General features: G+C 40.9%; 1 protein-coding gene and 1 long non-coding RNA gene across 2 annotated transcripts in view; one reads left to right on the forward strand and one right to left on the reverse strand.

The window, feature by feature from the left end:
- The window catches only part of b4galnt4a (beta-1,4-N-acetyl-galactosaminyl transferase 4a), a 142,492-nt gene that overhangs the window by 77,645 nt on the left and 50,120 nt on the right, over positions 1–14,727 (forward strand). The window contains exons 3-5 of the mRNA XM_040025237.1: positions 3,202–3,300; positions 11,349–11,444; positions 12,298–12,388. Of these exons, the coding sequence (XP_039881171.1) occupies positions 3,202–3,300; positions 11,349–11,444; positions 12,298–12,388 (286 nt within the window). The remainder of the gene's footprint in view (positions 1–3,201; positions 3,301–11,348; positions 11,445–12,297; positions 12,389–14,727) is intronic.
- LOC120729558 overlaps positions 1–14,727 on the reverse strand; it is a 28,513-nt gene that overhangs the window by 155 nt on the left and 13,631 nt on the right. Inside the window, exon 3 of the long non-coding RNA XR_005694951.1 lies at positions 4,980–4,989. This is a non-coding gene — a long non-coding RNA (uncharacterized LOC120729558). The remainder of the gene's footprint in view (positions 1–4,979; positions 4,990–14,727) is intronic.

A 14,727-nucleotide genomic window follows, 5' to 3' on the forward strand; every position in this document is an offset into this window, starting at 1 on the left:
GTCTACATTCACTTCAGACATTGGCTGTGCCGGAGAGATTTCTGAGGACTAGACTTCCTAAACATACCGTGCACTGTTATCAAACTTCTCTCAGTTGTTCCTGTTCCTCTTTGTTGTGCCACTGATAATATTTGACCTCTTTTGTGTTCATCACCTTTCATTTGTCCCGTGTTATCTTGCTTATTGATTCTCATTTTCTCTTTACTTACTTCTTTTACTTTTCTGTTATTCCCCCAAAATATTATGTGTCATTATTATAAATGATGAATAATTTGTGATTAGTCGCTTGTCATATCCCAGTGTCTGTGCATCTATTTCCATATTTTAATTAGATCAATCAGTTACCAGGAGCCACTGCTGATTCACTGAAACTACAACATGCAAAATCGGAAGAATTATTACTATTATGTTAGGGCTAATTAACATACTGTATACCTGTGGGGCAGTTAATATGAATAAAGAAGTTAATTTATTGCAATTAGTCCACTGTGGTTATCAAGTCTCACGTGGTTGGAAATTAGGATTTGTGGACTTGTGGAATCTGTCTTAGTTGGTGGAGGGGGGAAAAAACGATTTGTGAGATGAGCCCCACTTCCCTGCCCCTCTTTCCCGTTCTCTGCGATACCGATTTTTGCAGATGCTGGTGCTTGTTTGTGTTTAGCAAAGCAGATTAATTAAGCTCATTGGTATTCCAGGACACTGTTCCCAGCTGTTTTCCAAGCCTAGGATAAGCAAGGTCATCCATTTGAATTTCGCTCTCTGAACATGTGGAGCCTGGAAGGAAACAGCTGGGAGGCAAGCACCCACAAAAGCGAGGGTTTTGACAGTCGAGATGGATGGATTTCAGTGATAAAATCTCTCTGATCGGTTCTATCACTCAACTCCTTATGTCCCTGATGCATTCCTCCTGCAGCAGATCTGTGTGCGCTGTGTAATAGATCATTTGTTATTCCATTTGAGTAAAAGTCAAAAAGGTAAATAGCGTTGTAAACATATGATAAATAGGCAGCCTCATCAGTGTGATTGATATTTCCTGTTTTGCCTTGATGCAACTTCTAATATATAATGTCATCTGACAGGCCCCAGTTAGTATCAACATTAATTATCAGTAAAACATGTTAACATGGTTCTGGGCCCTGTGCCAGCGAACAATGAGATTTGTAAGTCTGAAATAATGAGTCTTTGTGAGTATTTGTGCATTGTAAGTAATAGCAACAACTTGTCAAAGTGGAACGTCAATACACACTATAGTGGGGAAAAAGGAGATACAGCTCATGAAGAATGTAGCGCAGCCTCGGGTCAATGAGTTAACTGTACCTTTTAGTATTGCATCGATAAGCAGACTTTGAGTTAGATCACGCTGAGGCAGCAGTTTACTGAGTTGTGTCCCTGTGAATTACTGTCCACAGTGAAGAAGTAAAGTCTGTTCTTTCAAGTTATTTCTAAAACATTAGCTCTTTAAATTAGAATCAGTAACCACGCACTACAAAATCTCTAATGTGTTGTACGCGAATTGTCTTTAATCATCATTCAAACATCGCTCCCACCTGTAAACAGTTAAAGCTGACTTGTCAGGAACAAGAGGCTCTTGGTTTGCATATAATAAGCAATGTCACCGAGACGGCCCAAGGTCTAAACTTTACTATAAGACTACCGAGATTTGCAGCTTTTATGCTGAGATAAACAACACCTCAAACATAAAGAAGGATGAGTGGATCTCAATAATAATCATAATAAATGCCTAGTAATATTAGAAAGAAAACTGGTCAAAGTATGGAGCTTTGTGGAAATTAATATTTAAAGATGAGCCTGTTTAAAAAGTCTAACTGTGGATTCATTAAAGACTGAGCAAGGGGCTTTTAATTAGCGAGGTTTTCAGTTATTGGTTAATAACTAAAGTTCTACTAACAAAACTTAATCTGCTGTTGAAGGCTGTGAAACAGCAAAAATATTTGAGATTCAGCTTCATGTAAGCTTTCCAGCAAATGTGTCAAAAATATTTTTGCTTCAGGCACTGGGATTTAGTTTGCTAGTGTTCAAACAGCTCTTGATTCATCAGACTGACCGCTGAGTCCTTTCTCATACTTTTTGTGTTCCTGTTGTTTTTGATTTATATGAGACACCAGCTGATGCAATATAAATGTTTTGTCCTTAGTTGAGTTGATCTGTGTGTGTGTGTGTGTGTGTGTGTGTGTGTGTGTGTGTGTGTGTGTGCGCACGCCATGCACAAACGCAACAGAACTAGTCTGTTTGTGAGTCTTTTGGTACCCACAAACATCAGGTACTTTACGCTCCTCTGGTGACAGACAGGAGGGGAGCCTGTTGTCACATTTCTTCATCATTATTTTCCCTGCCCTCCTTCATCTCTCTCCCTTGGAAGTTAAAAAAGTAATCAAAGGCTTGGCATCTGACAGCTCTGGCTCTTTGCTTCCTCCACTCTAAAAAAAAAAAAAAAAAATCTTTTTTTTTTCTCCTCCCCTGAATCTTTTGCAAACACTAGCGCCTTCTCCACAAAAGCCCCTCATTTCAGGGGTGCTGAAAACCTCTCCAGCTTTTCTCAGTGGAGGTGTGCCTCTTTTGACATCTCTGCTAAATGGAGGATGCTTTGCCACTCATTTAACAGCTCTGCGACTTTGTTCCTCCTCTGGGAGGCACACAGCCTTTTATCTCCTCATAGCTGGCTGAGAACTTGCTCTCCTCTCTGCTCTGTCCCACCCGTCACAGCGCAGCATTAGCATGTACATGCCTCTTAGCAGACCACAGAGAAAGAGCCCTGCAGTGCTCTGGCTGGAGCACGAGGCTTAGTCCCCTGGAGGAAAAATCTTGGCCGCAGGGTGAATAACTGGAGTATGTTGGACATTAGGGCTTTGGCAATTCAAAATGCTGGATTAGGCGTGAATAGTACGGAGGCATTTACACAAGGTTTTAACAGTAGGGAAATAAAGCTGTTTCCTGTTATTTCACGATGTACAGTATGTGTTTTCATTTCCTATATCAGTTATATGCAGCCTCTGGAGAGTCAGATTACCTCAGTAATCGATGGATGGATGAATGGGTGAATGGATTTGTGCTTTCATGAATGTAAGGCCTTAGTCTAACCACTGAGATCCATGACCGCCATTAGTCGACTCCTTTTATCGGTGTTGGTTTATGGTAACTGATTTTTAAAAGTGCTGTTTTTTCTTTTGTATGTTTTTCAAGGATGACGAGCCAATGACAGCAGGGGCTGACGGCAGAGATCACGCCCGTGTTCGGAAGTTCCTCAGCCAGCACACCAAGAAATTACCCTGGAAACCAGAGGTAGTACAAATAATTTGCCCTCCTTTTTATTTGATGTGATTTCTCCTTTTGCACATATCACTTATTCATCTTCAATTTAAAGCCTTTCTTGCATCTCGCAGACAGAGCTATTGTGATTCCTCGGTTGTTTTGCTGTTTGTGTAATTAATCCACTCAATTTGGCAAGGCCACTTAGTGTGAATATCTTCCTCATTTTCTATCAGTTGTCCTTTCAACTGCAGTTGGTATTTGAGGTCAAACAGAGATCCAGCCAATTTCTGGTGGCATTATTGAAACATCAAACTGCAATTTATCATTATTAGGATAAATTATTGTGTCAGGATGAAAATATTTGATCCAAAATAATGATTAGATTTCAAGCCATGCATGGCTGAAGTGATGTGATTTTGCTGTCTTTTGTGTGTAGTTGACACACCTGCTGTAACAACAGGAGCAGCAGACAGGCGTATTAAGCAGTGGATTATTGATAGAGAAAGCAGCTGTGGAAGTGTAATCTGTTCAGCAGGGTTTAATTATAGCTTTGTGCATGTATGTATGTGTGTCTGTAGCCTGGGACATGTGTTGAATTAGTAATTTTCCAAGTGGGGTAAAGTTTAACTACAAAGTCTTTGCTTCAAACCAGCATGATCTTCCAGCACACAGTGGACAGTTCACGTAGGTTCTCTGCCTTTTACTCTGACTTCTCGCTGCTTCCATAAAGCTTTATGCACGTAATCTTTTGTCCAAGGCAAGATTAAAGCAGTGCTGAGTGCAGTATGGGCCTAATATTGTTATAGTAACTGCATTATTTCAGCAGACTCTCCTGAGCTGGTCTCAGGTTAGCTTATCTTTGCCGTCATGACTTCTCTCAGCAACAAAACAGCCAAACACTCTCATTTGGCTTTTAAAGCAGTCATATGTGGATGATGTCTGCTTTTCTGATTTAATATGCCCTGCAAACATCTGTTGTCTGAATAGCGAGGGGCTGCATCTAAATGTGGTGATGGTTTTGGCATAATTTAAAACGGTGCTACTTAGAAAATGAGGAGTCACATTGATATGAAACAGCCAAGCTAGGACCACAGCCAAGTAGGCAGTCTGATACTGGACCATGTAGACTAATTGCACAAATCTAAATAGATTTCAAGGGTTGATCATAGCAAGAAGCTTTATTATGTTTTGTTTTTTTCCTCCTGTGCCTTGTGTTTTATCATTTTGCAGATCACAGGATATGTTTTTGCATTCACAAACATGTAAGTGATTTCATTGACCAAACATATTTTCTTATTCATGGTGTGGAATGAAAAAGCAAAGCAGCCGCAGAAGGAAAATAAATTTTGCAACATCCACACCCACAACATCTTACATTAGGCATGACTAGCGTCAAAGCTCCCTTTTAAACGTCGACATGGCATTTCTTTGACTGATTTCCAGCCTACTCTTAAAGCACCCTGTCATTTAGTATCTGAGTTTTCTGGAAATCCTGCATAATTCTATCAAATATTTCAAGAATTTCTTGGAAGTTCAACACTCAAAAATCCTTTCTTATCTCTGCTATGTCAGGCCTAAGCCAAGTTTGTCAGAAACCATGCAGCGCGGCAGCTCTTCCTCCGCTCTCTTCACTAGCTTTCTGTCCTAATTACCAGCATTAACTTGTTTTCTTGGTGCACAGCCAAAATGGTAGAGGTCTGTGGGGCCACTGAGCTGGCACTGTCAAAGGCGTAGACTCATACTGGCAGAGGTAGAGTGGTGCCATATGCCTGCCGTCACAGACTGGCAGAGGTCACATGGACATTCAGAAGCAGTCCTAAACCACATGCACATAAATTCAGTTGCAAAATGAAAAAAAACAACAACAACATAGACAGAAAAAAAGGCACTTTCATCACTTTTAATACATTTACAACTGTGTGGCTTGCAACAGGTAAACGCTGCTGACTTGATGAGGATCTTTGGCCGAGCGTGCTTGCTCATTCAGAGGTGACATTGGCACTTTAAATGCACTGACATGGGGCATAGATAAGAAAGTAAATTGCCCCACTTTTTAGCAGTCAAGCACTAGCAAGACAAGAATGGATAAACAGTCATTTGCAGCAAAGCTGACATGTATCTAGGGAGAATTTGAGCTTCTTAAACAATTTTATTTAGTCACACGCAGAAAGAAAGTGATGGTAAGAAGGATTAATAGTCTGCTAAGCCATTGTAGATGTTGATATCAGAGGAACTTTCATGTTTTTTTACATGTCACTGATATTTTAAAAGCCACAGGGAGCAGAGATTTAACTTCGTCGTATTAAAGCATTAAGCCTGGTTTCAATTCTAGTGCACTGAGGAGGACAGGTGGAGGATGACGGTCTCCAAGTTGACTGACTGACTAAAGCGTCTGGCCTTTTGGCTCTTGGTGGAGCTGAAAGTATCTTTATGTCTGTACTTTTGGTGAAACAGATTTTGACAGCCTATTATTTACCACTCGAGGGAAGTGAGGAAGATATTGTGGCACAACACAGACACATGATTCATATGGAAGCAGTCATCACAGCTGTCTCTTCGCACAGAAACACATGGAGTGACAAGACTGTAGGACAAATCAGATCTTTGTCTGCTCTTCGATCCTCTCCTCATACCTCAGTAATATGAGGTGAAGATGCGGGAGAAGACGTCTGATATTTGTCTCCCTCTCACTATTGATTTTGTCTGTTTTTTCCTCGGTCTATTCAAAATGCCAACTGGTGAATGACTGTGATTTCTCTTATCTGCCATTTAAATGTAAGGGTTTGAGATAAGAAAAAATGCTGTTCGTTCGTCGTACCCTGTGTCATGTTCCTCAGTTTGACATATCTACTGCAGCCTATCCATCCCCCTCATGTTACATCTTTGGCATTACTGAAGATATGTAATTGTAGGACAGATGGCAGATTATACAAACCCTCATTACAGTAGTTGATGTGGCTGGGATCTAGATCATATAAACCGTGTCTTCCATTTTTTTGTTGCTCTCACTGTGTGAAATGAGTTCTCATTATCTGTGTCCATATAGTGCTTCTTCCCCTCACTGTACCTTCGTTCTTATCCCACTTTCTTTTCTTTCCTAAATTACTAATGGAAAGAGGAAGGTGAGACAGGAGAGGGAGAGACTAAATGTTCATAGAATTATAGTGCATGTTCAATTATTCCCTATTTATTCAACACTTACATATAGTACAGTGTTGTGATGTATCAACACTGAGTTTTAATGCCTTCTGTCCTGCATGTCCCATGCGAGCAAGCAAAGTGGCTTTGTATATACCCCAATCTGCCCTTGATAGGAACATCATGTCTCACTTTTCTTACCCAATAGGGATTAATAGTGTCAGTTGGTGTGAAAGCTCGTCAGTGGGTACACTGAGCAGCCATTTGTCAGTGCTTTGCTGCCAGTGGGAAGCGCAGAAGGCTGCACCAGATTTTGAGAAAGGGAGAGCCTCGCAGAGAAGAGAGATGGGAAAAAGAGAAAGTTTTATTTGTTTGCTGGGTTGATGGTTCAGCCAGATGGATGAGAGAGAGGAGATGTGGTGAAAGACACGCTCGCAGAATGTATGTAGCTTTCTGGGGGAAATGTGTGGTGTGATAAGAGTAGTGTACTATACAGTATTTGATGCTTTAGATTAAATGCCCTTCTTAATCGGGTAGCTTTTCTTGTACTTTTTCTTGTTCTTTTAGTTTGCTCCTCATGTTTGACAGATGCCATAAATTACTTTGGAGAAGCATTTCCAACAAATGCAGGTCATATATGGATGTTTGGAATCATTTTTAGGGCTGGGCCACTCTAGATTATTGTTATTATTATTTGTTTGAACCACTCTGTAATACATTTACTTTAATGTTTAAAAGGGTCATTTGCTTGCTCCATCTCCTACTTAGTTTTAGCTGCCCCACTGTAAGACCCTTTGATAAACCCGATGACGGCAAGCTGTCTAGGCCCAAAGGCACCAGCACACCAACTCTTTCTCCACATCTCTATTCTCATGAGCATAACGTTGCCATCTGTAGTGATTTCTCTGAGCCTTTAGCTGTTACTCTGGGATTTTTCTTCGCCTCATTGAGCATTCTACATTGTGCCTTTGGTACCATCCTAGCTGGGTGCCCACTTAAGGAGAGTAATAACAGAACAAAATTGTCTCCTTTTAATTGTCCACAATTTCTAGACAATCATCAGTGTGAAGTGATTAAATATCTTAACTCTCTGATTACTTTGTAACGCTTTCCAGCTTAATGCAGTTCTCTAACATAAGTGTTTTTGCAAAGCGCTCTTTATCATCAGCAGATACTTTTGTAAGTAAGTTGAAGTCGCTCTGTGCCATACTTCTATATCTGAATGATCTATTCATTATGGACAATTAAAGTAGATTTTGTTTGTTCATAGTTGGAACTTGATGAGGAGAAAAGAAGTTGAATATAATTGCAGATCATTGCAAAAGAGGTAATGTTGTTTTGTTTTTGTTTTTGGGGTTTTTTGTCACATATGGTGGGCCAGGTGTTTGTACAATATCTGGAATAGTTTGAGATTAAGCAGGGTGTGGATGAACAGGGAAGAAGAAATGAATTCAAACAAGAGAAACTAATGGACAAGATTATACCTACATTTACATTTAAGAGGATGACTGGGCACAGGTTGCGTTTAAACACAACTGACTGTTAAAACTTTAAGAATTACGGACGTATGCTTTCAGTGTATTACTGCTGTTTATATGCTATATGTTTTGCCATATTTTTCATATAATGTAGACAGTTGAAATATGTATCAGTCCATTGGTATAACATGATAGTAGAGGAGAGAAGATTTGTAGGTTGTTCATATTTACATGTTGCTTTCCATGTCAACATGTTGCATTTATGGTGAACTTTCAGTCACAGGTAAAGAGAAATTTATCTTAAAATGAACCAAACGCAGCTTTGTCTTGAGAGCAGCGTATAAACACAAGTCGCTAATAATAGTTTTTTCTAAGAATATGAATATATTTTCTAGTGTAAACAGCAAGAAGGTCCTGAGTTCAATTCCACCATCAGGCCAGCGTCTTCCTGTGTGGAGTTTGCATGTTCTCCCTGTGTTTGCGTGGGTTCTCCCCGGGTACTCCGGCTTCCTCCCACAGTCCAAAGACATGCAGTTAGTGAGGATAGGTTAATTGGGAACTCTAAATTGCCCATAGTTGTGAGTGCAGGAGTGAATGTGAGCACGAATGGTTGTCTCTGTCTATGTGTTAGCTCTGCCACAGACTGGCGACCTGTCCAGGGTGTACCCCGCCTCTCGCCCTAAGACAGCTGGGATAGGCTCCAGCACCCCCGCAACCCTGAAAAAGGATAAGCGGAAGTGGATGGATGGATAGATAGTGTATTTAGCAATTTAAGCAGAAGCCATATCTACTACTAAATATATGAAGTCTATAAGTCCCAACAAGTAGCCCAGCACATAGCCACTTTGGACTTACTTCTGATAAAATACAGATGCAGAAGAATGATTGTGATGGACAGAGGTAATTTAATATTTAGTTAGTTCAAGTAGAAGAAACAATCCTTCCTGAGAGTGCCCATGGCTGTTTACTTGATTGCTAAAAGTGTGATTTTGGATTAAACAACAACAGCTACATAAACGGAAGTAAAACAGCAAAGTAAGAAAGAGCAGCAGTCATTCTGTCTCTTCTTTAGCCAGTTACTGAATATAAATGTTAGCTATAAAAGAAAGTTAGCTGTCATCTGAAATGACACAATCTCTACATTCCTATATTATACCCATCGTGTAAAAAGCACAAAACAAGAAAAACACAGACAGGCAGTATCATTGTCAATACACCAACAAATAATGTGAGTATGATTTTATCGCTCGCTGCAGAACGAGGAACGAGAAGAGAGGCAAAAAGAAGATGGAGTGAGACAGTGTGGTGGAGTGACAGCCAACAGCTGAGCTCAGGGAAACTAAAGAATGAGAGTCGAGACACTGACAGCATTTGGCAGAACAAAGACAGAGATAGAAGGGTGGAGAGGCAGAAATGGAGAGGTCAGAGGGAAGAAGAAACAACTTTAGGGATAGTGGGACTGAAGCCTGAGAGAGGGAGGGGAGGCTGAAGCAACACTCAGAGAAAAATGATTGAGTTTAAGTTAGAGTCGTTGGAGAAAGACAACTTCCCTTTTCCCTGACTCCGTATCCAGCATCATGTTAAGGCCAGAGCACAGACAGAGCTCTTGCTTCCCTGTCACCCACAAAACAGAGCCAGTTATACACAAGTGGACCCCCCCCCCCCCACAGTAAAAAGCCTTTACTTTACAGCCCACGGCCTCTCCAGGGCCACACAGGGATATGTTTGTGTGAATAATTAGAGACTTTTAAAGCTGTCCGCTTATTGCTATTTGACAAGGAGAGAGAGGGGGGGGGAGCAGGTCAGGCCGAAAAAGGTCTTTTAAAACCCACAGGAAATCTATTAAAAGCTTTATATAAGGCATATTTACACAGGGACTAGTCCCCATCTGCTAAATCCTTCTAACCTCACTGTGCCTCCCCATCTCTATCTGTCACTCCCCCACCCCCCCTTTTTTTTTAAACATCAGACAGTCTCATCCATTTTCTTCATTCATTTCTTTTTTCAGATTTAAATCTGTCAGCCTTTCAACGGTCTCTTTCTGCTTTAATTTTAAAATGAACGTTTACCAAAAAATAAATAAATAAAAATATGTGAGCTTAAATCAGGCGTCCCACTGTTTGGGAATGACATGTTTTCAAAACAAAGTCATCCCATGGTTTATTCATGGACTGTAATTGCCATGTTGCTGTCATTGTCCTGGACGTTTAGTTGACCATGCAGAGTGTGGAGAGAAACGGGGACCACGCAGGTCATGCCATCTGTTCGAATACCTGTGTCATACTAAAGGAGCACAACACCCTCCATCAACATGTTTGTCCTTTAGAGTAGCAGTCAGAGAGACGTTTGCTCACCTTCCATATCCCATTCCTCTAATCTCTCTAATGAGAGGATTGTGTTTTATTTACATGAGGTCACTGCCACTCCTCTAGTTTCTTGATTTGACAGCTCACTTCTTGTTGACTACACAGCCAGCATCTACTCTACGCACAAAAAGGTTACCTTTAACGAATGAAATGGGGCCAAAGTATTGAAGCAATCTTTCCCTTTGATCCAATCGGGGGAACCTCGCTGTGCCGTTTTTCATAGTCAATTGGAGAGAGTCAGCTTTGCTGCTCAAGTACTCTGTGATGTTGTAAATATCTGTGGCAGCATTACAGTGGCAACCTGCTGAGACTGCTGTCACACGTTGAAAGGATACCATATGTGTGTACAGTATGTGGTATAGTATATTGGTACAGTTCGAGACCATCAAGTATAAACATTTTTTTCCACTGTGCTCCTAGAGCTTGACGTTAAACTGAGTTGAGGTTATGTGCTAATGTGCTAATGTGCAACAGCGCATCAGAGTGCGTAGTGAAGATATTAAGAATTACACTCTTCATTGTTTCACTCTGTAGAGTTTTTCTCTCTTTTCAAACATTGCGTGACCCAAAGCACATAATTTCCATAGCACTGTAAGTTTGACACACAAGTCCATGGAGAGTCATCCCCACTCCAATACGAGCAGACTTGTGTGTGTGTGTGTGTGTGTGTGTGTGTGTGATGAACGAGAGAGAGTGCACGAGAGAGGAGACTGTGCCCCAAAGCAGACTGGTTTCACCATCTGTCCTTGCTGTGTCCTGTGATTTCCCTGTGTAATTCAGACAAATGTCATACTATGGGCAGGGGATGAGCTTTGAGAAACTGCTCCAGACATTCTCAGTTCACACTCCCCCGATACTCCTGTTGAGTTCTTCTGTTATTCACAACATTTCTAACCTCACTCCGCAGTCGCGTGTTTCAAAGAGATTTGATTTTTCCTGCAACATGGAGGAAATTGCACATATTCCAGCACGTTCTAGGCAGGATGGCAGCTCTGAAGCACTGAAGCGTATCTCCTGTTTAACAGCACGTATGATGCCGCTGTTAGTGTGTGCAATGACCTGTGTCCTCTGTGCGTGTGTGATTGTGTGTTGACAGTATAAGGGCCAGGCTAACCTTCACGTGTTTGAGGACTGGTGCGGCTCCTCTGTAGCCCAGCTGAGAAAGAACTTGCACTTCCCTCTCTATCCTCATGTAAGTACAGCAGTGCGTATTTTCGTGCATTAACACTAAAGGCACATAGTATTGACTGGTTGTGCATGCCTGTCAGTCTCCCTGCTCGCACAAGTCACATATGCAGCTAGCTGTGTCTGTGTCATATTTACCAGCAGAATTTTTATTCATTTATTTATTTTGGAAAATGGCTCTTAGTCTCAGACAGCAGGCTTTTCATTTGTACCTATTGATTTGCTGACTGAAATTGACAACTGCCACAAGCACATTTCATCAGCTGCTCCTAGCTGAGGTGTTTGGTGCATGTGCAAATCAACCTGTGAAACAGTGAATCATCATTGTCATAAAATCAGTAGCTTTTAGCAGTGGAGCGCGCCTCACTGGTAGCTGAAATCACTGTGTTTTACGTCCTTCTGAGTCTGCAAAGGCTCAGCAACATTAATCTGATAATATCATTCTAAATAATTAATTGCTAACCTATTTAGTTTAACAGCATCACTGGCAAAACTTACAGCAGTTTCAGATGTCTCAAAAAGATCAAAAATGGCAAAAAATGGCCACATGCATAAAATTGTATGATGGGACTGATACTGTATGGCAATAATTTCCAGGTAAAAAGCTAGCATGCTCACTGTGATCTGTGAGCATGCTAGCTTTATGTTTAATTAAAGCAGGCTCTTTTATTACAGTATCTCGTCTCTTAGTCTTCATTGTCCTTATATCAAGTGGCAGACTTGAACAAGTGGGTCAGAGGTTTGCTTTATGCTTCATTGTGTGTTTTTTGAACTGAATGTTTCACTGTGACTTAACATGAGATAGTGTTTAACTTGCTGCTATTGAAGTTGCAATATTTTTTCCCTCTTTCTTACTACAGGCCAGGACAACAGTGAAGAAACTGGCAGTGGCTCCAAAGTGGAAGAACTATGGCTTGAGAATATTTGGCTACCTTCACCCTTACAGAGATGGTAACTAGCTTTTTCTATTAGTAAGTCACCAATCTGAGGAAGCATTTGCACATTTGAAAGAGTAGACATTTTCCACAGCCCTCTTAATCCAAGCACTTCGGAGCCACTAATGTAGTGGATATTCACATTTTTATTAGGGCTGAATGCCAGAAGTCTCACAGCTAAATCTCATTGCAGTTCCCTCATGGCCTTACCCTCAAGCCCAGTTGCTATGGGAACTGAAAGCTCTAATGCCCAAGTGCCCTTACACAAATTGCAGAATATGAAGTTATTAATTAGATTACCATTCATTTCAGCCCCTCATGTAGCTTTCACTTGGGGTATCACTCTCCGTTGCTGATGGCTTAAAGGTCATATTATCTTCTCGGTGACAGCCTGCGCGTCGTTTCTCAATTATGTTTTGCAACCAAATTTAAAATAGAATAATGTGGCAATTTAACATGTAGTTTGAGAATTCCTAAATATTGCAATAGTGTAGTAACAAATTAGTTTTATTATAGTGAACACTACCACCTGCAAAATATTAGAATGTCTCACCGTACTGACCTGGGTTTGCAGCAACCCCAAAATGGGAAGATCTATTCAGAAACAGCTGATCACACAGTTAAGTCAACTCTGAGGTTAGTGCTTATGCGGTGAATGGAAAAAAGGGCAGCATCAGTCGAGCACCAATATCACAATTCGCCGTGACAATAACTAAATAAAGAGCAAAGCCTGGGTTTTTAATCCACTGGAGATAGAAAAGTTAACAGGTGCCGTTCTACAATTATCTTCAAGAATCCAGCAGCGGCAGTAGCGAAAGAGTCTGTGCTCAAGAGGAGAAAAGAGTCAATACATTAACACTATTACATTTCATTCTGTGTTCACGAGTGTTCGTCATTCATCATTTTACACGGCAGACTTGATTTCCCAAATGTGAAAAAGAAAGTGTGCTCTTTGTTTTTAATTCTGTCATTTTATAAAATGAATAATGAAACAAAGAGTCTGCTTGACAGTTTCTAAAAGTATTTGAATACAACCTCGGATAAGCAGTAACACACGGCATATTACACTGTGTCAAAGGCTAGGCAGAGTGTAACTGAACAGCTTCCAGAACCACCTTTAACAGCAACAACTTGAAGTAATTATTTATCAGACGCTCACATTGGTGTGGAGGAATTTAGGCCCACTCTTATTTACAGTGTTTATTTGGGTTTCCAGGCACTGATTTATGCACAGCTCTCTTAAGATCCTGCCACAGCATTTGAGTCAGGTTGAGGTCTGAACTTTGAACTTTGACTGAGTCAGTGCAACACCTTGATCCTTCTCTTTTTTCGGCCATTCAGTTTTAGATTTGCCGCTGTGCCAATGTCCCAATGTCAGCCAAACTTTAGCTGTACCCTCGCCATTCCTCTGCTCCCCACTTAGTATGCTATGTTCATGCTGATATGCTGTACGCTTTGGTTGTCACCAAATGTAGTGCTGCACATTATGGCCAAACAATTTCACTCTGGTCTTGTCTGTCCAAGGACTTCAGAAGCCTTGTGGTTTGTTCAGGTGCAATTTTGCAATTTCTATGACCATTATATGATTTGACCTTGGGGTGAATTTTCTGAGGTGTCCACTCTTGGGAAGATTGGCAGCTGGCTTGAACGCTGTCCACATGTGAATAATGTTTTTCACTTCAGAATGATGGACTTTAAATTGTTTGGAAATGGCCTTATAACCCTTCCCAGATTGATGGGTACTAACAATTGCTTCTCTAAAATCATTGCCGAAGTGGCATTGAGTCTTTGGAGTGTGTTAACACGCACAATAGCGCTCCAGACCAGAAAAACACAAACAAAAAGACACCAAACCAAAACTTCTGCTTTTATAAGGATGGCCACACTTGATCAGTTAATCAAGGGCTTTTGATTAGCAGCCCGTGGCAGCTATCCCGCTCTTAATCACTGTGGAAATAGTAAGATTATACCTTGTTTTTTCTAATAGCAATGCTGCATTTTAGCTTATTTTAGTTCGATAAATAATAGTCAGTGCAGCAACATTATTAGAAATCTGTATTCACTGGGGTGCGTTGAGCAGTCGACCACATGCCATATGGCTGAGAGCGGCCAGCCCGGGTTTGAGTCTGACCCGCGGCCCTTTGCCGCATGTCTTCCCCTTCTCTTTCTGCCCCTGCTTTCACTGTGTCTATCAAATAAAGGTGGAAAAGAACAACAAAGAAAAAGAAATCTGTATTCACAGGTATGTCCACCTGTGTTACGCTTTTTTTATATACAATAGTATATATGAATTTGCATGCCAATCCACAAGAAGAAATGAAAGATAATCTGACGGTGTGGATACCATTTCGATTT

Source organism: Simochromis diagramma, unplaced genomic scaffold (genome assembly GCF_900408965.1).
Source record: "Simochromis diagramma unplaced genomic scaffold, fSimDia1.1 OVJJ01000293.1, whole genome shotgun sequence".
NCBI classification, from domain to species: Eukaryota; Metazoa; Chordata; class Actinopteri; order Cichliformes; family Cichlidae; genus Simochromis; species Simochromis diagramma.